The 25,593-nt window shown below is 44.2% G+C and overlaps 1 protein-coding gene across 3 annotated transcripts; it reads left to right on the plus strand.

The window, feature by feature from the left end:
* The first annotated feature begins 286 nt into the window (after window positions 1-286).
* ZNF395 (zinc finger protein 395) lies at window positions 287-16,017 on the plus strand. Of its 3 annotated transcripts, none has more exons than XM_069975776.1 (10): window positions 287-631; window positions 6,164-6,399; window positions 8,876-9,120; window positions 9,338-9,444; window positions 10,172-10,407; window positions 10,516-10,616; window positions 11,171-11,429; window positions 11,602-11,694; window positions 11,905-12,008; window positions 13,263-16,017. In XM_069975776.1, exons 2-10 carry the CDS (start codon window positions 6,169-6,171, stop codon window positions 13,372-13,374), a joined length of 1,488 nt encoding a protein of 495 aa, XP_069831877.1. In that variant the 5' UTR covers window positions 287-631; window positions 6,164-6,168; the 3' UTR covers window positions 13,375-16,017. The 3 variants fall into 3 exon arrangements, with proteins under 3 accessions (XP_069831877.1, XP_069831875.1, XP_069831876.1); XM_069975774.1 differs by lacking the exon at window positions 287-631 and adding an exon at window positions 4,425-4,455; XM_069975775.1 differs by lacking the exon at window positions 287-631 and adding an exon at window positions 5,823-5,900.
* Window positions 16,018-25,593: the final 9,576 nt, after the last annotated feature.

Here is a 25,593-nt window from a genome sequence, read left to right on the forward strand (position 1 = left end):
ATAGTGATGGATATAGTGATAGCTGTAGTGATGGATATAGTTATGGCTGTAGTGATGGATATAGTGATGGATATAGTTATGGCTGTAGAGATGCAGCAGCCTCGGCTCTTCCCCGTGCAGCGGGGCTGGCGGGGGCTTCTCACACGTAGTGCTCGCTGTTTATTTTCCGCCTGCGCTGGGTGGGCGTGTGAGTCCGGGCCCGAGCAGCCGCCAATGGCAGGCGGAGGGCTGAGCATGTGGGGAGCTTGTTTACAACTCGGCTGTAACCCGGCCGGCAGCAGCAGCGGCAGCGGGAGGAGGGGCGCGGGCTGACAGGGAGAAAACCCGGCGCGGCTGCAGCTCAGGAGGCGCCACAGCGGCTAACGGGGAGCACGGAGCCAGCCCCGCCGCCGGCACACCGCACACCTGCCCGCCGCCCGAGGAGCCGACCCGCAGCCGCAGCTCCGCAGCCGCAGCCCCGAGCGCAGCCAGGCCCCGAATCCAGCGCGGGTTTATGCTCCGTCCATAGCAGAGCTGGAATAGAGAGGAGGAGGGAGAGCGGCGGCGGCGGTGAGAGGCGCACAGGGGACACCGCGCAGGACGACCATTCCCGAGCAAGCCCCGGGAGTGTTTACAGCCAGCCGAGGAGGAGGTGAGAGCCGCACCGTTTGCACGGGGGCATGCACAGCACACGGGGGCATGCACGGGCTGGGGGTGCAGATGGCTGCAGGGGGGGCCCGTTATCCACCCCCGGGGGAGGCCGGCACGGTGGGGGGCTCAGCAGCTCTTATGCACTTGGATGGATTGGAGGATTTTTGTGTTATTTTCCCGTTTGCAGCGCAGGCTCCGTGTCCCCTCCCCCCGAGCTCACACCCCCCTCCCGGGCTGCCAACTGCGGCCGCCGGCACACCCACTCCTCAGCCCGGGGCCTCCACAGCAGCGGTACCGCGTGCACGGCAGGGGGTGGGCGGCTATATGGTGGCTGTGCATGCCCAGGGATGGGGGGACTGGACCCTCTATGGGGTGACATGGCTGGGGGGGGACTGGACCCTCTATGGGGTGACATGGCTGGGGGGGGACTGGACCCTCTATGGGGTGACATGGCTGGGGGGGACTGGACCCTCTATGGGGGGACATGGCTGGGGGGGACTGGACCCTCTATGGGGTGACATGGCTGGGGGGGACTGGACCCTCTATGGGGTGACATGGCTGGGGGGGACTGGACCCTCTATGGGGGGACATGGCTGGGGGGGACTGGACCCTCTATGGGGGGACATGGCTGGGGGGGACTGGACCCTCTATGGGGGGACATGGCTGGGGGGGACTGGACCCTCTGTGGGAAGAAGGGGAACAGGCATCAACATGTACCACAAGCACTGAAGGGACACAGCTAAAGAGGAGGGACATATGGCCTCATAGAGGAAGGGGTACAGCCAAATGGGAGGGGCAAATGGTTCCATAGAGGAAGGGGTACAGCCAAAGGGGAGGGGCAAATGTTTCCATAGAGGAAGGGGTACAGCCAAAGGGGAGGGGCAAATGTTTCCATAGAGGAAGGGGTACAGCCAAAGGGGAGGGCCAAATGTTTCCATAGAGGAAGGGGCACAGCCAAAGAGGGGATGCAAATGGTTCCAGAGAAGAAGGGGCACAGCCAAAGAGCATGTGATGTCTCCCTCTTCTTTGGTTGCAGAGCTGCCGGGTGGCTGCACAGTGCGGGCATGGCTCTCCATGTTGACGTGTCTGCACCCCCACTTTGGCACGGCTCCCTCTGCCTTTCTGTTGGATGCATAATGTGGGGTTGGCTGTGCCCCAGCTTTACTGTTTTTGGGGGTTCCAGTTGTATTGGCAGTGTCCATATTTCCATGGGTTGGGGTGTTTGCCCCTTTGTTATGATGTCAGGTTTGGCAGCACCCCTTCATCGCCTGGGGGTTGCAATGGCGTTTACGTTTCTTCATTGGCCTACGGGCCTCCAGATTGGCTGTGCCCCCTTCTTTACGGGGTTATTTATGCCCGTTTGAGTATGGCTCCTGGTTTGGGCTGCACCATTTGCTATTGTAAGGGCCGGTCCATTGTTGGTTATAGAGGAGGAGTAGTGTGTGTAGGGCAGGGATCCATGCGATATATTGGGGCAGAATAAGTGTATGCCACCCTGTAGCGGCTGAGTTGTGTGTGCCAGGCCTGGTACATCTCGTCCCCTTGCTACCTGTGTGATCACAGTAGGCATACCTGCAGCATGGTAGTGCTGTCTGCCAGTCATCCATATACTGGTCACTATGACCAGCTTTGCTAGTAGGCTGGCAGAGTATAGTCCGGGGATGCCAGCTGTGTGGAGTATCAGTACATGGTGATGTCCCTGCTCGCTGTATTCCTCATCAGCCGGGGGAGGGGGGTGTGGCGTTCCCGTCGCGCTGTGACTGATTTAAAAAAACTTTCAGCTGCTTTCGAGGTACAGTGTTTCTCATGGACGGGCACAGGTGTGTGCCATACAGTGACGAGATAGCAGCCATGCCCCTCGGTGAGTGTCCAGGTACTGACTGTATCTAGGTGCTGACCTGGTAATGGGGGGGGGGGGGGGGGCTCTTCACTACTCTTTATACCAAAATGTATATAGTGAGAGCCGTGAAGGTTACAAGGGGTCTATATTATGGTGTTTATTATTATGTTTTTGTATCTTTGGTCTGTGACTATAGAACAGTGTTGTATAAATATTATATCTGTTCTCCAGCCGTGGCAGGACTACAACTCCCACCATGCAACAGCCGTCCATCATTGTAGTTGGCCTTATATCTATCACCGCTGGGGTTGCTACTTTTTTCCCACCGAAAACCACTCTTCAGGTTACTGCCAGCAAAAGGGGGTGTGGTTAGGGGCGTGGCTTCAGACAATTAATGACATGAATGAATTGGTGGCATCGGGATGTTGTTGTCGTCTGCGGCTGCACCCCGGACTGGAGGAACGTGCGGCAGCTGGAGGGGAGAGGATGTAAGGCCAGTCGGAGGGTTGGCATGTATACTGTATAATCTAACAATCATCATCACCACATAATAACCCTATAAAACTACAACCTAATAATCAACACCTAATACTAACACAGTGTTCTAGTAAACCTCCTGTGTTACTGTATGATGATATAACGCGGAGGGGACGGATTTCAGGGTAACACCAGAAGCCGTGATGCCTGTGAATTGTGGTCCGGGCTGCAGGTGACACCCATGGGATTTAGAAGCCTGATGACATCAGTGAGAAGGGAATCCCTCTAAGTAAGAGATGAGGATGAGAGGTCAGGTGACGAGCTGAAGCCAATGAGAGGGAAGATGTGGAGTTCCAGGCACTGAGCAGCCTGAATAGTCGCCGCGCCAGGAATTTAGTAGATTTCCCTTTTTAAGTTGTCACGTCTGTGATCTATTCAGACTCCTACTAGATAGGGTGGGGGTTCACATACCCAGGCTGTATATGTCTATGTAGCAGTGCTTCTCTCTCATTGTGTATATACCTGTGTGTTTGACTCAGTTCACACCAGTCTTGTGACTTCTAACAGAATGTCCATTGGATCTCGGAGGCGACTTATGATGGGGTCTACAGGGGGAATTCCCCCTTTTGGCACCTGACTAGACCATTTCTCGCTGTCTGATATGATGGCATTGCCCCAAATGGCGTCGCACCACTATAGTGTGGCATATAGATGACTATGGTGTGTTGCTGGGGACCACCATGACTGGTAGAAGGTGCAAGATGGTGGAAAACTGTGCAGATCAATGGGAGGACTGCAGGAGTGTATAGATGTTGCAAGAGGACCTATATGTGGTGCTATATTTTGCAGGCACTACTATACTATCTGTAATCTCCTCCTCCTTCGTGTATTGGGCGACATCTTCTGCTAGACCAGTATAGATACAGAACTGGTTTATAGGGGCATTCTGCTTTAGATACTAAGGTAGGGAACCAAGCTGCAAAGTGTAACTGCTGCAAAAGTCACTCTCTTAGGGGGAGATTTATCAAACATGGTGTAAAGTGAAACTGGCTCAGTTGCCTCTAGCAACCAATCAGATTCCACCTTTCATTCCTCACAGACTCTTTGGAAAATGAAAGGTGGAATCTGATTGGTTGCTAGGGGCAACTGAGCCAGTATCACTTTAGACCATGTTTGAGAACTCTCCCCCTTAGGGCTCGTTCCCACTGAGGAAAGGTAGCGGAATTCCGCGACGGAATTGTCCGCCGCGGAATGCCGTTAGCCTCCCGCTCATAATGGGAGTCTATGGGAGGCGCGCGCTCCTGCCCTGTCCGCGCTGAAGAATGAACATGTTCATTCTTCAGCGCGGACAGGGCTGGAGCGCGCGCCTCCCATAGACTCCCATTATGAGCGGGAGGCTAACGGCATTCCGCGGCGGACAATTCCGTCGCGGAATTCCGCTACCTTTCCTCAGTGGGAACGAGCCCTTACTGTGTTATTCATGGCAATGCAGCATCTCCCCTGTAGTGGTCAGCACTGGTTTTACCTGATAAGCTAAAGCAGGGGTAGGGAACCTTGGAACCTAGGCCTTCCAGCTGTTGCAAAACTACAATTCCCATCATGCCTGGACAGCCAAAGCTTTAGCTTTGGCTGTCCGGGCATTATGGGAATTGTAGTTTTGCAACAGCTGGAAGGCCGAAGGTTCCCCATCCCTGAGCTAAAACATTTGGGATAACTAAACAATTAAAGGGGGTGTCGCTATAGAAAAATTGTACATTGTGTTCCTATGTAGTTAATTAGCCATGCATAGGCTATTGATGTAGATGGTTACCCATGAACAGGCAGGATATGGCAGCACCTTGATACATTTAATGCCAAATGGACTATGGATAAATGTGCAGCTGTAGGTGGCGCCACAGGTTATGGTTTGGATATAGCAAACGTGGATCGGATTCCTTTAGCGTTCCAGGCTATGGTAAAGGGGCGGTAGCCTGCACTCTGTATATTATGTTATCTTTATATTACCCTTTCCCTTTGGATTTGTTGTTGTGAAATCTTGCAGACCTCTGACCTTATCTGTCAGCAGACCGCTCCTCACCACACCCAGCAGCGGCCTGCCGAACATGGCTGCCGCTGTATGGAAGACTAGTGCAGGGCTCTCCAGTTGTTGCAAAACTACAAGTCCCAGCATGCCCTGATATATATATATATATATATATATATATATATATACATACATACACACACACACTCTGTGCAACTGACGTGCAACAAGTTGACTTTTCTATGGCTGCAGCTGATCAGTTGATTCACAGCACTTTAACCCCTTAAAGGGCCAGTCCCTCCCCTCTGTGACACAGCCCTGGACACCTCATAGGTTACCGTTTTTGTTGGTTCTTCCTTTTCCTTCGTTCTCGCATTATGTATATATTTTCAGCTGTCACATGCTGTACTTGCACTTTCTAACAAATGCCTAGCCTGTCAGGGGTTGGCAGGAGGGGTGTGTGGCTGTCTGGGTTGAGCTGTCAGCAGGGGGCGGGGCCAGGACTCATGCCTAGTGTGGTTGTTCATCTCTGTAAAAGGATCCCCCCTGTTGCGACACCGGGGCAGAGTTTGCTTCACCTCCTCGCTGCTCCCTTAATGGAGAACTGTGACTGCTCTGCACGTCCGCACTTGCTGTGTTTTTGTCCAAATTTGTGTAAACTACTACTGATCACAGCTGAGGGTTTGGTACAGTGGAATCTAGTCTTGCGATATCTATGCATAGTATGGCTTCAAACTTTATACATTACGTGGTAAAACTACAAGGACTACTACTCCCAGCATGCAGCGAGCTGGTTTACCGTGACAGAGTCTCATACCTGCAACGTCCGCATAATGTGTACAGTGACGCGCTGTGTGCGGAACCTGTGCCGTCACAGATTACTGAGTAAATCCATCACGTGACCGGGGATTATGACTTCCACAGCTGAGGGTTTGTTACATCTTCATCCAGTCCAGATAATCCTTTGAAGTGAACACATCAGCTGCACAAATCTCTCCTGATCTTTTGCTACAGTGTATCAGTCTGGAATCCAGAGTCACATGACCTGGTCCAGATACACTTATAACAATGCTGGTGGAGCTGGATGATTATATTGTATATAGTGATAGAAAGCAGTGCCCCTGGTGGCCATTGTAGGGAAGTGCACTGTGGATTTATAGTTCTCACCTGTGTCTGTCCTTTCTGTTTTGCAGCTGACATGGCGAGTATACTTTCCAAACGTCTGGGCAAGAGGTCCCTCCTGGGGGCCAGGGTCTGCACGCCGAGTCTAGCTGCAGATGGCATGTCCATGGAAGGGCCCGGAGACCTCAGCGGAGGGGCCCATCTTGGAGCTTACGATGGCGGATGCCTGAAGGAGTGTCTGGAGGAAACTGCTTATCCTCCTGGAAATCTGCCTGCGAGTCGCTTCAAACTCTATCCAGGCCAGAAGGTAAGATGAGCGCCGGACCAGGTGTCCTCCTAATGTGGCGCCACATCGGTCCATAGGTCGTGTCTGGTATTGCAGCTCAGCTCTGTAGACGTCAATTGAACAGAGCTGCAATACTGCAGCCATCCTGCGTGCAGCTGTGGTGCTATTGCGCTTTCTTTTGCTTTTTTGTAATCCTGAGCAACCCCTTTAAAAAACAAAACAAAAAAAACCCCCTTCATTACCATTATCATGTTTTTAAGCTACCTAAAGGGATTATCTAAGATTAGAGAAAGCTACCTGCTTCCCCACCCCCACCCCGTCTTCAGGTTGTTTGTAGTATGGCTCCATTCACTTCAATAGAACTGAGCTGAAATTTTTAATTCCTTTTTCCATTGTTTTTCATATAAGTCTGCATTGAGTTTTAGATAACTTTGTGTCATTATTTTTTCGCAATTCTTTAGCAATGTGATGTTTTATTAATTGTGTTTGAGTTCTGCTCATTTCCTGTTACTAGAAAGCGGTGCATTGTGAGAGATCATGTGACTTAGTTGCTTTGTCACATGACTGGATAGGGGAGGAGCTAAATGACTGTTAAAACGTTTTCCTTTAATAGTTTAAAGTTTCTTAACTTTTTTTTGCACCAGAAAAAGCAACACACCTGTTTGTCTGGTATTGCATCTTGACGCCATTGTAGTGAATGGAGCCAAACTGTAATACCACAAAGAACCTGTGGACAGGGGTGGCGCTCTTTTTGGATAGAACTTTTTTTTAATCCTGTTTAGACATTTGTGTATCAGCCGGTTGGCGTGTTTCCTGTTTGGTGGGTCATGTGACTGCGGTCGCCTCTCCTCTTTTCCTCCTGACTTCATGTCATGAGTTGATTTTTATCTTTGTCACATGCTCAGTGGTGATAGTGATGATGATGACTGTGATATGGAGGAGCGGGATGGAGTAATGGTCGTTTTGTGTCTGCAGCTCCTATGCACACCTATGTGTGTAAGGTTAGACTAGTGACCAGTTTGCTGACTGTTTCCCGTAAAAACCTGCAGAATTGTGACTGTTATCCAATGCAAGTTGGCTCCAGTCTTTGAAGGTAATGAGGACTAGAAAATCAAAGCTGCTTTCTTCCAGAAACTGCGCCCCAATGTCCTCAGGTTGTGTGTGGTATTTCAGCTGGCTGGTAACATTGGCCCGCTGTGTTTGTTGTGGTTTTCCAGGCTCTGTGTGTTGCGTGCGGAGGAGCAGCGCACTTCAGGGATGAGCGATCCAAGAAGTCGTAGATTTCCCTGTTAATTGTTCTGGAGGAAATTCAGCGTCTGGGGATGAGATTTAACCCTTTCCTGGTGCGCAGCCCGTTCCATCACCTGGAGAGCTGCCCGCAGCAGGAATGTGCGCTCAGTGCCAGGCGGCGGCTTCCAGGATATTTGCCCACAGTTATATACGAGCCCCTGGAGATCACTATGGAAAAGACGACATTGTTAGAGGAGGACGAGACTTTCCTCTGACTTGTCTTGTGTTGCCTGGTGGTGAAGTTCTGGTTACTTCCCTGGAGTGTGTGTGTACGTGTGTGTGTGTACGTGTGTGTGTGTACGTGTGTGTGTGTACGTGTGTGTGTGTACGTGTGTGTGTGTACGTGTGTGTGTGTACGTGTGTGTGTGTACGTGTGTGTGTGTACGTGTGTGTGTGTACGTGTGTGTGTGTACGTGTGTGTGTGTACGTGTGTGTGTGTGTACGTGTGTGTGTGTACGTGTGTGTGTGTACGTGTGTGTGTGTACGTGTGTGTGTGTACGTGTGTGTGTGTGTGTACGTGTGTGTGTGTGTACGTGTGTGTGTGTGTGTACGTGTGTGTGTGTGTACGTGTGTGTGTGTGTACGTGTGTGTGTGTGTACGTGTGTGTGTGTGTGTGTACGTGTGTGTGTGTGTGTGTACGTGTGTGTGTGTGTGTGTGTTTGTGTGTGTGTATGTATGTACAGGATATCTATGTGTGTTTCCGGGAGAGGCCGCACATCTATTACATCATGGGGGAGATTTATCAAACATGGTGTAAAGTGAAACTGGCTCAGTTGCCCCTAGCAACCAATCAGATTCCACCTTTCATTTTCCAAAGCATCTATGAGGAATGAAAGGTGGAATCTGGTTGCCAGGGGCGACTGAGCCAGTTTCACTTTACAGCATGTTTGATAAATCTCCCCCAATGCGTTGTATACATTATGTAACTAATCCCGTACCATAATTACTTATCCCGTACTGTACACAATGACCCCACCAACAGAATAGTGAGTGCAGCTCTGGAGTATAATACAGGATGTAACTTAGGATCGGTACAGGATCAGTAATGTAATGTATGCACACAGTGACCCCACCAGCAGAATAGTGAGTGCAGCTCTGGAGTGTAATACAGGATGTTACTCAGGATCAGTGATGTATATACGCAGTGACTGCACTATATATATAATGTATACACGGGGTTGTACTGATCTCCTGTATAATGTGGCAGGTGTACGTTACACACAATGGGAAGGAGTGTGCCGGTTTGGTGGAGCAGCACAACCACGTGGATGATGAGGTGAAGGTCTTTGTGTTTGAGCTTGGCCTACACTTGTGCAGGAAGACAGAAGACGTGCGTCTTGCTGAGACCCCAAAGGCTATGAGCATCTCCATGGAGCAGGTGATGTCCAGCAGCCCCGCCGCCTCTAGCGCAGCACACAGAATGGTGTCCTGCAGCATCGACGTCCCAAAGAGGTAAGTGCGCGCCCACAGCGCCTTCTCATGGTTTCCTATTCCTTATAATTTCCTCAGTCAGTGAATAAGAACTGCTGAGGGTTTGTTACAGTGTATCAGTTTAGAGAATTGTATCAGACTGTCACTTTAAGGGAGAAGTTTGGGCCAATGATGTGTTCTGTTCATTGATAGCAAGCACAGATTTTCCATATTGATCGCTAGTTTGCTCTTGTTCCAGGCGCTCGGACGCGGTGGACATGGATGAGATGATGGCAGCCATGGTCCTCACCAGCCTGTCTTGCAGCCCCATCGTACAGAGCCCACCCTGCAGTGATAGCATCCCAGGTGAGAACAGCGCCCCCTGCTGTATTGTATTATTATTGCTTATCTCTAGATTGTTGGTACCAATCCGGTAATCCGGAGGATAGTCTCATTGGGTTAACTGTTCAAGTTTTTTATGATTATTTTGTTCAGATATTCACAATGCTACACTGTAACAACACTGCAGCTGTGGAGACTCTGCCTCATGTTCTTCCTCAGCACTTTAGAGCCTTGTGGCATCCGGATTATTGGAATTTTACTTAAATGTTCATTATAATAATCCTCACAATTACAACTTTGTTTCAAATTTTAATGTCAAGATCTCTGCTTACCGTAAGAGAATGAGAACATTTTTAAATTGTAATTTACTTCTATTTAAAAATCTCCAGTCTTCCAGTACTTATCAGCTGCTTTATGTCATGCAGGAAGTGGTGTATTTTTTCCAGTCTGGCACAGTGCTCTCTGCTGCCACCTCTGTCCAGGTCAGGAACTGTCCAGAGCAATAGAAGTTTTCTATGGGGATTTGTTACTGCTCTGGACAGTTCCTGACATGGACAGAGGTGGCAGCAGAGAGCACTGTGTCAGACAGGAAAGAATACACCACTTACCACTTACAGCAGCTGATAAGTTCTGGATGATGAGATTTTTTAATAGAAGTAATTTCTGGATCTATATAACTGACACCAAGTTGATTTGAAAGAGAAAACAATTCCCCTTTTTAAAGTTCATTCCCTCTGTCTTTAATCCTCAGCTCCGCAAGTCACATGTGACCTATGGAAGGAAAGCGGCGACGTGTCTGACAGTGGCAGCAGCACCACCAGCGGGCACTGGAGCGTGGAGTGTGGTGCCTCCACCCCCTCCCCCCCTCACACAGAGGCTAGCCCCAAGTATACAAGCGAGGCCTTCAGCGCCTCCCATGTGGATGAAGGGTTTGAGACAGACCCTGATCCTTTCCTCCTGGATGAGCCGGCCCCTCGGAAGAGAAAGGTAAATCACAGAGCACCCCCTCCCCCCAAAGCTTTTTTTTTTTTTTTTTTTACCTAGAGCGCCCTCCTGTGGCTCATATTCTCGATTGACTTGTATTGTATCTTCCAGAATTCGGTGAAGGTGATGTACAAGTGTCTGTGGCCAAACTGTGGGAAACTGCTGCGCTCCATCGTCGGCATCAAACGCCATGTGAAGACCCAGCACCTGGGGTACGTACAATGTCTGCAGCCTCCTGTGTTACCCAGACTCATAGTATGGCCGCTCTAGGCACCGGTGTATTCTGTTCTTACATGGTGGCGTCATATTTAGGGTCTTCATTCAATAGTTATATAATACAGGCTGTATTATACTGCAAGGCGGTATTCACAGTGCTTCACAGCTGAAATCTCCCAGCATGTTTTGCTTATTGCAGTGACTTTAAATTCTGGGGCATGTCACCTTTATGGCAGATATTGTCCCTGTATATTAGGTGCTTAGTTGCTGCTAGGGACGTGTGATCAGTCTGCAGATGAGTGCAGCTCTGGAGAATTATACAGGATGTAACGGAAGGTCAGTAATGTGTTATGTATGTACACAGTGACCCCACCAACAGAATAGTGAGTGCAGCTCTGGAGTATAATACAGGATGTAACTCAGTATCAGTACAGGATAAGTAATGTTATGCATGTACACAGTGACCCCACCAGCAGAATAGTGAGTGCAGCTCTGGAGTATGGTACATCCTTCTATGTGCCCAGTTGCTGACCCTTTTGTTTCTCTGCAGAGACGGGATGGATTCTGATCAGCGTAAGAGAGAAGAGGATTTCTACTACACGGAGGTCCAGATGAAGGAGGAGCCTGAGGTGGAGACCACCCCACGGAGCCCCAGCACTGCTACCGCCCCCCTCCTTATCCAGCCTGTAACACCCAAGCCAGAGACCCAGGCGTTAGAGGTGCCCTCCATGGAGTCTCCATTGCCCAGTGCCCTCAGTCAGTCCGCTCCGGGCTCCTTCTGGCACATCCAGGCTGATCATGCCTACCAGGTAACTAAATCCACAACCAAAATTAGACCTTAATGTGTCATGTTTTCCCAGTTGTCTATTTTTCTGTGACCAACAGCAGAATTATGATTTCGGCTCTTCAGGAGCTGTTGGTTTTACAGAAATGCTTGTGTATGACTTCATCTACATTCTTCCTTTGTTTTTTCCCCACCAGGCGCTGCCTTCCATCCAGATCCCAGTGTCTCCTCACATCTTCACCAGTATAAGCTGGGCTGCCGCTCCCCCCACGCTCCCTGCCCTCTCTCCAGTAAGTATCCTGTATACTGTGTTGAGGCTTGCCTGCCTTGTTCTATATGGTTTTTGTGTTAGATCTTACTTGACAAAAGGGGTGTGGCTTAGAAATTAGAATTGACGGGACTTCCCAAGTGTGGCGACCTCTATTGGCGGTCGGAGGTATTGTCATAGGGGGCCAATGCCGTATATGTATAAAACTCAATAAGTTTCATCTTCCTTTCAGATCAGAAGCCGGTCGCTCAGTTTCAGTGAACAGCAGCAACAGACTCCATCCATAAAGTCGCAGCTGATCGTGGCCTCGCCACCCCGGGCATCTAATGGGAGCAGGTAGGTTACTCTGCAGACCGTGACACCTCTGTGTGTTCTGCTATAGGCTATCCCCAGTTTGAATAATTTTTCGTCATTTTTGCAAAAAATTCTTATGCTTGCCTAGTAGTGATAATACAGTGAAAGCTTTCAGTTTTACTTCAGGCTGTAAAGAGAGATGTTCTTGCAATGAAAGTTTTTCTGTGTTTCATGTCCTGACCACTAGATGTCAGTGTTATGGAAAACTACTGATTTGTAACTCTTAAAGGGTATTTCTAGATGGAGGGAAGACCTTTTCATAGTTTCATCATTTTTGTGTACAACATAAGGGATCTTACAGCACATATCTTAAAGGGATATTTTGTCCTTGGAGTAAAAATGAATATACTTACCTAACCCTGTTTTCCTACTGTACCTGATCCCCTCTGTCTGATCCCTGATCTTGTCTTTTTTTTCTTCTTTCTTCTGAGATGATCGCTTGGGAACAAGACCTGCCCCCTTACCTAATATGGCCGACTCTGCACCAGTGATTGGTTGAGTCAGCAAGTCCTGCCCCCAAGCACTCATCTTAGTATCAGGAAGAAGAGAAAAGATAGGGGAGTGGACAGGATTTTTAGGGAGCAGGGCTGGGTAGGAATGTGTGTTTTTTTTTTTTTTTTTTTTGTTTTGTTTATTTGTTTGTTTTATGTTTTCACTCTGTACCCCCAATCCCAACAACTGGAATACCTCTTTAAGCAGTTGTGTGTTTTTTTGTTTTTTTTTTTGTCTGAAAAAAGTAGTTTCGTGTTCCAAAAATCCGGAGCACTTGAAAATACGAACTACTTCTTTTAGATTGATGGCAGATGCTTGGATTACATCTGTATTGTGAGTTTTCTTGTCCCTTAATACTAAATTTGTTAAAAAAAAATTAAAAAAAAAAAGACAAAAAAGGGAATGTAGTTCCTTCCTCAATGCTGACGGTTCTGGTATTTGACTGGGTGCTAAATGTCTGAATAAGCAAAAAAGAGAAACTTTGTTATTCTCACTTTGTGACTTTTGCTCTCGGTCGTTGTTGTTGCTGAAGTTAAACTTTTCTTTGACATTATTACCTATGACCCGTCATGAAATCCTATTAACGGGAAAGGAATAAAAGTAAAATTCAAAGATGAGCTCAAGAAATTTTAGGGGAAGGGTTTACTGGGGCTCATTGAGAAGATCCAGCTGGCGTAAAGTTTTGTTTTGTTTAGATTTCAGTTGGCTAGTTTTCTATAAAAATAATTTTTTTTTATTTTAAAGGAAAGTTCGTGGTGAAGCAAAGAAATGCCGTAAGGTTTACGGCATTGAACACCGGGACCAGTGGTGCACCGCCTGCCGGTGGAAAAAGGCCTGTCAGAGGTTCCTCGACTGATCCCTCAACCCTGCAGAATCCGCTCTTTTCCCAAGGTGGTGGACGTATTTAGCGTCAACACTTCAAGGCTCCCAGAGTCCAACGTCAAAGCATCTCTGAAAAAGTGGTGATGACTAAAGACTATAAATTGTAAATGACACAACCCTGTACATCATTGTATGTCGGACAGATTTTTAATTTTTTCTTTTAATAGACTGTAGGGATTTTTATTTTCATTTTTAACTTTGCTAAACGGACGTGTAGGGACCAAAGTGTTCAAACTTTTTTTTTTTTTTACAAAAAAAAAAAAAAAAATCCCTCGTCGCTACAAGTTTCCAAAAGTTTTTCCGAAGTCTTGAGATACCCGTCCTTGTTGTACATAGCGTCGGCTTAACCTCATTGACCTGTAAATGTCCAACACCTCGACTATACTTGTTCTTATATTTTGTTACATGATTTTTATTGCAGAAAATTGTATGTACAGTAAAGATGCATTTTGACACCTGCAGTGTCAAGGGTCCATCATACAAGCTGTTTTGTTGGTAAAATATAAAAATTCCATAATTATTTTTTTATGCTTCCTGGTGTATAGGGAGTCTGAAGCCATGTCGCAAGTCTATTAGGGAGTTTTCGGTGTGATATTTCATGATGTGGTGCTCTGTATAAGTCCACCTGGTTACATCCATATGCAGATTGAGCAGCTAGCTTTCCTCTATTGGTAACTCATTGGCTACACGCACAGAACACCCCAAATTTGTGGGTTAAGCCAATTTTTTTAAACGAATTCCCTTTGGGCTTGGTAAACAGGACCTTGGCTTATAAGCCTAAAGTTCAAGACCCTTAGTGGATGCTTACCGAGAAAGCTGAGGGATCGTGGACCCTCTTTCTGGTATGGGATGAACAGGGATGGCTTAATGTCTCTCATGAAGAACATAGGGTCATGGGTGTGTGTCACTATCTGTTATTCCCAAGTAGATTCCCATCTTGGGGCCTTCCCAAAAAAAAACCTGTTTTACCCTCATTGGTTAAAAATAACAAATGGGTTTGGAGTAAGGGGTGAGAGGTCTTCCACAAGCCAAGGCATCTTGGGTTAATCTTGAGATGAATGAAAAAATTTCCCTTCGGCAGAAGGTGAATTCGAGCTTTACTCATGACTGAGTAGTTATAGTCCCCTTTTGTTTTCTGGGGGTGTCCAAAACTACAAAAACATGGCTGCTTTCTTGAATACCAGACAAAACCCATGGCAAAGTGTGGTGCTCAGTTTGGAAGAAAGCATCCATGTTTTTTTTTGTTTTTTTTTTCAAATTCTGGAAACCTCTGTAAAGGTAGTTGTTTGTTTTTTCTTTTTTTTGAACGATGGTTGGACCTACAAAATAACCCAGCTTGTGCTTTGTAGTGTAATGGTGCTACATAAGATATAAAGGCATTGAGCAGAGGTGGTCCTTAGAGGGTGTCTTGTAAATTGTCTAGAGGACTAGTCAGTTCTATGCTCTTTAGGATGTCCAGCAGGCCATGTCATTTTCTAAACTTTTACTCTAGTCGGATACCCTCCAATTGTGACACATTGAAGGTCCTTGAGGACTACTTTTAAGGGATACTGATGGACACTCTTTTATTGATGCACAGTCTACGCCCAAGATTCGGTCTTCCGACACAAATTTCTACTGAAGGTTGCTTTAGCCTAGTCTCCAGACAGAATTCTGTGGTCTTCCTGTTTTTGATTCTCCTCCATTTTGTGCAGGTTCTAAAGTCCTTGGCTCGGACCAATTTTGCAAGGTGCTGTCCCAAAAGTTAGTGTTCTGAATAGTTTATCAAGATACCCAAAAGCACTTATCGAGTTGTGGTGTTACGGGACAGTTTGGGGGGGGTTGGCTGTTTATTCTCGTTAACATGGTAGGGCAATGCCAAAAATAAAGGGCAGATCCCAGTAAATTGGCTTAAAGTATGTGACCCCCCCCCCAGCTCTTGGCAGGATTGGTCCTTAGAGTCTCAATGCACCTTTTTAAAATTAGTTTTTTGACTCCATTGTGTTTTTATCTTTCTTATTAATGTGAATGTATCTGTATAGTTAGGATTTTGCATTTCGTAGCCGAGCTTTTGCACAAATAGAAAAGTGCACAAAAAGTTGGAAGGATCAGAACTTGCTTTAATTTTGGGATATACAGTATAAAATGGAGAGTGACTGATAACCCTAAATAATCCAATATATAATGTGCTGCTGACTGCATGACGCTGTGTCTGGCCTAGACTGGAAAATGTATTTTATGTATACATGTAGCAATCCAAAAAAATTATTTTTTTTATATAGTTTGCTCTGAAGCTAGTGTAATGAAGCTATACAGCTAACCTATTATAATGCCTTTGTAGCATCGTCTTTATGATTCGATCTAACCACTCAAACCCAGAGGTCGGGTATCCCTGAAATAAGCTGTCCCTCGTAGAACCTCTATTTCCAGGATGTTGGACCTCAGATGTGATTGTTTCTGTACAGAATTTGTCAATGTTTATTTTTTTTTTCTATTTTAGCGTCTAAATATTTTTTTTATTACCCCCATAAAATGTGGGCCTGGCGCACTCCATTTTGGGGTTGCAGATAGATTAAGTATTTGTCATTTACACTCCCAGTTGCCCGTAACTTTTTTTTTTTTTTTTTTTTTTTTTTTTTTTTTATCATCAGATGTTCCATTTTTCTACTTTCAGGATCTGCAAGATGGGTTCTTATATAGCCATCGTTTTTGGAAGTTTTTGTACCTCCTGTATCTCCATTAATTGTGATGAGTGTGACTAGATGTATGCAGCCATCTGGGACAGACTCTTTTTGAGAAATGGTGGTGTTTCCAATTGAGTAGCACCCAACAATGTGAATATAAATAAATATTAATTAAAGCATACCTATCATTTAAACAAACCTCTGACATGTCCGAGGTTTGTATCGGTCGAGGTCAGGGTGGCAGGTGCTGAGACCCCCGCCGATCATTAGAATGAATGGGCAGACACGCACAGCAGTGCATGCTCTGCCTCTTCATCTCTGTCTAAATGTAGCAGGGGACGAAATTACAACGGAACCCTATGCAACTTCCGATAACCACTGTACCAGAAGATCCATAGGACTCCATTATAATTTAGCAGTGCGATGGAGATGAAGAGGCAGAGCATGCACTGCTGAGCATGTGTGCCCCTTCATTCTCACGATCGGCAGGGTTCTCAGCACCCGGACCCCGACTGCTATGACATGTCAAAGGTTTGTTGAAATAATAGTTTCCCTCTAATGTTTTTTGATGCTTTCATAGGATGAAAATTGACTGGTGATATGGCAGCTTAAAAAAATAGTGTCCATTTGTCGGCTACATTTTTTTTCCCCCCCCTTTCTTTTTGTTTCTGGGTTGTATTTGAGCTCCCTCTGTATACAGCAGGACTGCAGCCATTTCAGATGACTTTCCATAGGAGACTGGAGCAGATAAATTTAGAAGCTCCCTTTTTACATTACGTTATCTGGTTACTTTTAATTCAGTGCAAATTTATTCCAAATTAGATTTTTCTGGCAGCTGATGTTTCATTGATGAGAAACTTTTGGGATGTAAAAAAAAAGTTAAATATTTAGTTTTTTGAAGCATATTTCCGAATGAGTGATTAAACTTTAAGGTTTAGGCGGCTTTGAGCCCGGTCCATGTCGATCCCATTTGAGATTAGAGTTAACTTGTGTCAAGTGTCTATTCTCATCTGTGGTTAGAAGTTGGCATTTTATAGGCCCATTTTTTTAGTTGACGTTCCTGAGGTTTTTATAAAAGTTTTTGTTCAGGATTACAGTTGGCTTGACGGTTTAATTTAAAAGAATTAAAATTTTACATTTTTACTAGTTTCTTAGGCTTGGTTCACACTAGGTTTTTGCAATCAGTTTTTTTTTTATTTTTTTTATTTCATCTGGTTTTGGAAAAACCTGATGATAAAACGGATGTGCGCACCCATTTTTTCCATTTAAAACGCTTTTTTTTTTTTTATTTTTTTTTATTTTTTTATACACGTACACAAAAATGTGGTCGATCACATTTTTGTGCATGTTTAAAAAAAAAAAAAAAAAAAAAAAAGAATGCGTTTTGATTAGAGATGAGTCAACCTCGAGCATGCTCGAGTCCATCCAAACCTGATTGTTCGGCATTTGATTAGCGGTGGCTGCTGAAGTTGGATAAAGCCCTAAGGTTATGTGGAAAACATGGATATAGTCATTGGCTGTATCCATGTTTTCCAGACAACCTTAGAGCTTTATCCAAGTTCAGCAGCCAATCAAATGCAGAACGATCGGGTTTGGATGGACTCAAGCATGCTTGAGGTTCGCTCATCTCTAGTTTTGATCCCTTTTTTTTTTTTTTTTTATGGAAAAACGGAACAAAAGCAAATTCATCCACTTTTCCAACCTGATTGCAAAATAGTCTTATGGTGCGTTTACACAGAGAGATTTATCTGACAGATTTTTGAAGCCAAAGCCAGGAACAGACTATAAACAGGGTGCAGGTCATAAAGGAAAGACTGAGATTCCCTGTCTTTTCAATTCCATTCCTGACTTTGGCTTCCAAAATTGGTCAGATAAATCTGCCTGTGTAAACGCACCATTAGGGTGCGTTCACACCTACAGGATCTGCAGCAGATCTGCAGCAGATTTGATGCTGTGTTCAGTTATTTAAATGAAATCTGCTGCAGAAAATCAGCTGCAGATCCTGTAGGTGTGAACGCACCATTAGTCTGAATGTGTAAAATTAAATTTACGCCACCTGACTTTAAATATGTCAATGGGAGGATGACTAAAAAGTCTAGTTCTCAGACTGGACAGCCTAAGGCTAGGTTCACACGCAGTAAAATAGAGGCTAAATGGGATTGTAATTTTGAGTGAAATTAAAACAAAGTGTGAACAGATGAAGAAAAAATTCAGGCCATGAATAAGAAGCATATTCATTATTTACATTGTCACAAAAAATTACGGCCGTTTTTCTATACTGTGTGTGCACTGCTGGGAACTGTCCAATTGTCTTAAATGGAGCGCATCGACGATTTTAAAAGGCATTTCTTGTTTTCATGGTCACAAAATCTGGCCTGATGACAGGTCTTATAACTCCAATGGACAGTTGTACGTTTGGTCTTTGAGACCTAAAACAGTGTCACATCTCTCTATAGGTTGTATGTGGTATTGCAGTTCTATCACCTTCGTTTAAATTTGGTTGAGTGGCCATATTTCACATGATGCATGGTGCGCCTTTGACACTGTTTTTCTAATCTAGTACAACCCCTTTTAACCAATTTTCAGCTTTGCGACACTGCATGTCTTTGTGTTCCACTGTCTGCAATGTATATTGCAGACATTGCCCTTCCAGGAGTCATATATCGCGCCTCAAGAAGGGTGGATGGTGCTTTCTTTTAATTTTTTTTTGTCAAATTTAAACGCACAAATTATATTTGGGGACAGTTGGACACAATTCTGTAAATTTCTGACAAAATGAAAAATCTGATCATAAACCTGAAGTTAAACTGCATCTTTAAAAATGTTTGAATTTTTTCTTTTTATATATGTATATACACATACATCACAATTTCATACAAACACTAACCATCGACTTTACGCCATTTTTAAACTGGGGTCTTTTTTAATTCAAGAGATTAAATTGTTACTTTGTACAATGATTATGTTGTATATGTGCATGTTGTAACCTCAATTTTAACTTTTTTGTTAAAAAAAAGAAAAAAAAAACCTTATCCCATGTTTTTTTATTTTGTTTTTTTTGTTACCCCCCGCTGGAGCTTTTTTTTTTTTTTTTTTTTTAGCCGTCTTCCAAGTATTATTTCTATTGTAATACAAGAAAAAAAAATGTGAACTTGTATGTTTATACAGCGGCGATATGAAATATATTTTCTAAATAATATGTCTAGTGTCTTTTTATTGGCTCGAACTGTGGTTTCCCTAAGTGTGCGCTCCGTTGGTGAGGAGTCCCAGCGATGAGTGTCATCATGGGCTCCTCTATAGGCCACCATGTATAGTCGGATGACTGCATACATGGTCGGGCACTAAATGGGAGCAGGGATGCGTCACTAAAGGGGGGGGTGGGTGGAGAAGGCTCCCCTGTATTAGTGATCTCATATATACACTACTGCAGTGCTTTTAGAAAAAAATATTTTTACAAGGGGTTATCCAGGATTCAATCTCAGTGGGGCAATCCCCCCTTCCTGCTGGGCCTTAGCGCCGCAATGACTCTAATCCTGTTTCCGAAATCGTTTACTATGGGCTACAGCAGCCCATAGTAATTGAGCTTTGATCTCATGGATCAGTGCAGTACATATGAAGTCTAGGGGGGCTTCAAGTTAATGAAAAACTTTTATTAAATATAAAAAAATCTCATACTAAAAGTTTTTAAATTGCGCCCCCCCCTCTTTTCCCATTTCATAAATGATATCAAATGTGTTTATCGCCACATGCGCAATCAGCCGAACTATTAAGTTATCACACTCCTGATCTTGCATGTAAATGACGTAACAGCAAAATTGCTCATTTCAAATCTGGAAAAATTTTAATAAGTGATCCAAAAAGTTGCCCATACGCAAGCTAGCTATCGATAGAAAGTACACATCATGGTGCAAAAAATGACACCCCACACAGCCCCATAGACCAAAAAATAAAGGCGTAATAAAGATGGTAATAGAGCAATTTTAAGCACATTTAGTTTCATAATTTTTTAAAAGCGGTCAAATAAAATAAATTGTATAAGTTGCCGGTCGTAATCGTACTGACTTGAGAAACATACGTAGCTTGTCAGTTTTACCATAGCGTGAACATGAAGCTCTCCAAAATAAGAAAAATCCCATGTTTTTTTTTTTTTCTTTCAATTTCACTGCGCAAATGTATTTTCCAGTTTTGCAGCATATTTTATGAAAAATTTGTGCTGTCATAGCTAATTATAATTGGTATCGTGAAATATAAGGGCTCATGTGGGTCTGTAGGCAGGGCCGCACTACCAGCTGCTGCCGCCCTAGGCACTGAACCTGCAGACTTCCCATCTTGACTTATCAATTAGTGTCAGGATTTTCTAGTTTCTGAACATCATATTGATATCTGATCAGTCTTAGGCCGTGTTCCCACATTTACTGTACGTCACCACATGCAGCTGATACCAGACCCTCATGCGGTAACCAATAGGGGTATGGCCACCAATCCTGGAAACAGCACATGATTACTGAGGAAGAATTTCTCTACATTGTGTGAATTGCCTTTTTCATGTTTTTTAACTGCTAAAAACGTCACATTTAACACCGCCACGCCAGACCCACATCTGACGTTACAGCAAAAAAATGCAGATCCCATAGACTTTTAATAGCTAATGTGGCCCATATTGGGGCTTGTCCTTTTATTTTTTTTTTGCAGAATGGATTGTGGATCCATAAATTTACAGACAGTGTAAATAGCCCAATAGAAATCAATGGGCCCTAAAATTGTAATTGCAGATCCGCCATTACGGACAAATTTACGGAAGGTGTGAAAAAGGTTTTAGGCTCATGGTAAACATATCCATTGACTCCAACCACCTGATGAAGGCTACAAAAGTAGGTGGTAATTATGTTGTTTTCTCCTGCTGGATGTAATTTACCTTCGAGCATTGTTGTATCCATGTTTTCCAGGATTCTCCCCCCTGCTGCATCCAACTCCTTCATCCACCGGTAATAAAGTGCAGATGAACCTGCACATGCTGGAAGTTTTCTTATCTTTAGCGCAGACCAGTGGCGGATTAAATGTACCCTGAGCCCCGGGCTATCCACCCAACCTGGCATCCCCCCGGTCAATTCACCCACCCTGGCATCCCCCCCCCCCCCCCCCCGGTCAATCCACCCACATTATAACCCGCTACTGCCCCCCCCCCCCCTGCTGTCCCCAATAAACACTGCCTGCCTCCCCTCCCTGCTGGCCCCAATAAACATAATGTTTGGTCCCTTGCTGCTACCCCCAATAAGCATTGTCCACCCCACCTCCGCTGCCCCCAATAAACATATTGCCACTTGTTCACTCGCTGTTGCCCCCAATAAACATATTGCCACCTGGTTTCCTGCTGTTGCCCCCCCCCCTAAGGTCACAGCTGCACAGAGGTTGTCAGGAGAGGAGGGGGCTGATCTTATAGGGGAGGTCACAGGGTCACAGCAGCACAGAGGATGTCAGGAGAGGAGGGTGCTGATCTTATAGGGGAGGTCACAGCAGCACAGTAGATGTCAGGAGAATAGGGTGATAATCCTATAGGAGAGGTCCCAGCAGCACAGAGGATGTCAGGAGAGGAGGGTGCTGATCTTATAGGGGAGGTCACAGCAGCACAGAGGATCTCAGGAGAGGAGAGTGCTAAACCCACACCTACACCCTGTGCATTACCTATGACTGAGGTTCACCAGTCTATAGATCTTTCTACTACTCACTGTTCATCCTTATCCTGCATAGTCCCACCTAATCAGCTCCTGAAACCGATTCCCCAAGAATTGCTAGATGTTTTCCCCCAGGGGTCCCACTTCCCCCCCTTTCTTCCCTCTGGGCGTTTTGAAGAAGAGGAACTCATCCTCGAAGACTCCCTACTCACTATACATCCTACAGCTATGTCTCCTGTCATACTAGATACTGAACCTGTTTTCTACACTCCATTAAGTGGGTCCAAAATACATGAACCTGACCAGCATACCATTCATGATACGCATCTAACATTTCTTGATAATGTATCTTTTTTAGGCCTTCCTCACCTGGCCCCACCCCCACCTCCACCATCAGTCTCTCAGTTAACACAGACCCTAGAGGTTGTACATCGAGCTCCGCCACTAAGCGGAAAAAGAAAAGAAAGAGAGGATCTAGAGGAGGAGTACCCAAAAGATTTAAGAGACAAAAGAAACAAACAAGAAATGTAAAACCATCTACAACACCAAACCCAATAGAGAAAGTAAAAATATTTAATCTCTCTATAATTTAAATTCCATCGAATTGAGTGTACTTGAGAGGGGACTTAATTTTTGCCCCACTTCTAGGAGCAATGACTTTGACCTATTTCTTGATCTTAATGCATATGTGAGGAAATTAACCCTCAAAAGGCATTTTAAATTAAGAGAATCCAACAGTAAATACACATCATCCACTGATACATCTCCATCATTACTTGATCCACCGGCTCTAGACAGTGGTTTAAAGCCTAAATCAGTGTTTTATCCCCTTCAAAGTCGAGGAAATTATTTAGAAACCTTCTCTACATTGGTTATGGCTGATTTTGAAGCTTTGACTTCTCTCCCCAATAATGTCCGCCAAAACCTCTCCCCTGCAGAAAAACAAGCTCGCCGCACACTGTCGAACAACACTGCGTTAGTTTTTAAAGCGGCTGACAAGGGGGGAGGGATTGTCATCTTGGAACGTGAAGATTACCTTGCTGAAGCCAATAGATTACTATTGGATTCCCAATTTTATACTCTCCTTAGAAATAATCCTCTATCCGATTACGCCAAGGAGTATACCGAATTTATTGTAAAGGGTCGCACTACAGGAGTTATTACAAAATCAGAATTTGATTTCCTTAATATTACAGAACCAGCTATAGCCACCTTTTACTATCTCCCGAAGGTACACAAAAATACAACTAAACCCCCTGGGAGACCCATCATCTCGGGGATTAATTCTTTGACATCGAACCTATCTCGTTATGTGGATTCATTCCTTCAGAAATATGTCCAAAATCTGAGATCCTATACACGAGACTCGTCACATTTTATTGAACAGATCACTATTCACCCTTGGCAAGAGAATTATTTATTATTAACCATGGATATTTCATCACTTTATACAGTTATAGACCACTACTTGGGAGGAAAAGCAGTAAGTGAGTTTCTTAACAGTGACTCTAATATGCCAGAGGCTCAAAAGAACTTCATCCTTGATGCAATCCAATTCATCCTGCAACATAACATCTTTCAGTTCAATCATAAAATTTATAAACAAAATAAAGGTACAGCAATGGGTAGCACCTTTGCACCCAGCTTTGCTAACCTTTTTGTGGGGTCCTTTGAAAATAAGGTAATTTTTCAACATCCGTTTTTTTATAAGTGTGTACACTATTGTCGCTATATAGATGACATTTTTATTATATGGGAAGGTACGGAGGCCGAATTAACATCATTCATTAATGATATTAATATGAATACATGGGGGTTGGATTTTACTCATAATGTCTTTTTTAATCATGCAGAATTTTTAGACATCATTATATTCCATGAAAATAATCAAATATTAACCAAAACCTTCTTCAAAAGCGTAGATAGTAATAGCTACCTCCATTTTAACAGTGGCCATTATCAAAAATGGCTGGAAAACATACCTTTTGGACAATTCCGCAGAATTCGCAGAAATTGCACCAGAAGTAGCGACTACCAGACGCAAAGTCGAGTCCTTGCAAGGCGCTTCGCGGCTAAGAAATACCCCGCCTCCCTCATACGGAACTCACGGGAAAAGGCTAGCCGTTTGAGTCAAATCCAATGCCTTCAACCTGGAGTGAAGAAACAGATACAAGAGAATCCAAACAGTGAACAAAAAGATTTTAACATTAATTTTATTACCACCTATTCTACTGATCATAAGAAAATTAAGAACATTTTAGTGAAATACTGGCATATTTTAATGTCAGATCCTTTCCTAAGGGATGCACTACCGAACCATCCAGGAATTACATTCAGAAAGGCCCGTTCTTTAAAAAATGTCCTAGCACCCAGTAGGCTAAAGGACATTGATAAAAGTAAGAAAGTGGACAATACCCTAACACATCAGCCTCTTTTTACTAAACCCCCTGGTAGTTTTAGATGTGGTGTAAATAAATGTAAATGTTGCAGTAACATCACACATAGGGCGATTAGTTTCAAGTCTTTTACAACCGGTACAACATTTCCCATCAATTCCTTTTTATCTTGTAGTTCCACATATGTAATATATTTACTTACTTGCCCTTGTGGTATTCAGTACATTGGTCGCACCACACAGACACTTCGAACTAGGATTAATCAACATAGATCTAATGTCGAGAGGGGGTTCGCTCTCCATAGTGTATCCAGACATGCCCTCATCTGTAATAACTGTAATTTTTCCACCTTTACCATCACTCCCATTGAACAAGTACCAGTAGGAGGTCAGAGATTTCAAAAATTGCGTAGGCGTGAAAACTACTGGATATTCAAAATGAAGACTTTGATACCACAAGGCCTCAATGAGTATATAGAGAATGTCCATAACTAGTTTACATTAATATGTCACTTACAGCATTTATTATATATATTTTCTTATTTTTTGGTTTCATTATTAGTATTGTTATACATACTTTTTATTATTTATGATTAATTTATTCATTCTCAGTTTAGTTTAGTTCATCTAATCAATTCATCTATCTTTGTTGTTGTTGTCGTTATTGGTATTATTATTGTCATTATTATTTCAATTATTTATTCATTTTTAGTTTAGTTTAGTTCATTTAATCAATTCACCCCCCCCTCTTTTTATACATATTTATATATATTTTCATTCATTTTACATTTTCTAATTAACTTCTAGTAATTCATATTTATTCATATAAAATCATATTCACTATATTCATACATGGTAGGTTATATTTATATTTATGTTAATAATACATTCTATTTGTCCACTACCCATTTTTAATTTTTATTCGGCATATGCCGAACTTGTTTCTGGATTTTCACATTTCATATATATTATATATTAGATCGGGTTGTCCACCGTATATTTTAGTCTGGCACTACCTTCTGGCACACGATATGGTCCCCTTTTTATACTCCTCGTAATTTATTTGACTGATTTTAGTTGGATGTGGCTAGCTCCGCCCCTTTTGCACTCCGTGACGGTCTATATATGCGGATTCTTCATGTTACCTGTATGCTAGCCGAGCACAGCGTCGGAGAGAGAGAGATCCTATTTGATTTATCTGAGCTGGTTGCGGCAAGCTCCGCCCCTGTTGCACTCCGTGACGGTCTATATGTGGATTCTTCACGTTACCTGTATGCTAGCCGAGCGCAGCGTTGCAGAGAGAGATCCTATTTGATCTGAGTTGGTTGCGGTAAGCTCCGCCCCTTTTGTACTTCGTGACGGTCTATATTGGATCCTTCACGTTATTGAAGAGATTAGCGTTCCTACCTGTATCGCCTGCGGCTCTATAGACCCGGCGTACAGAGTACACCTACTACTAATAC

Source organism: Dendropsophus ebraccatus, chromosome 6 (assembly GCF_027789765.1).
Source record: "Dendropsophus ebraccatus isolate aDenEbr1 chromosome 6, aDenEbr1.pat, whole genome shotgun sequence".
NCBI classification, from domain to species: Eukaryota; Metazoa; Chordata; class Amphibia; order Anura; family Hylidae; genus Dendropsophus; species Dendropsophus ebraccatus.

Excerpts from the sequence above, each read along its gene's own strand:
- ZNF395 (XM_069975774.1), top strand. The coding sequence starts at position 4,428 with ATGGCAATGCAGCATCTCCCCTGTAGTG. Across the intron at positions 6,400-8,875 it reads AACTCTATCCAGGCCAGAAG|GTGTACGTTACACACAATGG; the intron begins GTAAGATGAGCG and ends ATAATGTGGCAG. Across the intron at positions 9,445-10,171 it reads CTGCAGTGATAGCATCCCAG|CTCCGCAAGTCACATGTGAC; the intron begins GTGAGAACAGCG and ends TTTAATCCTCAG.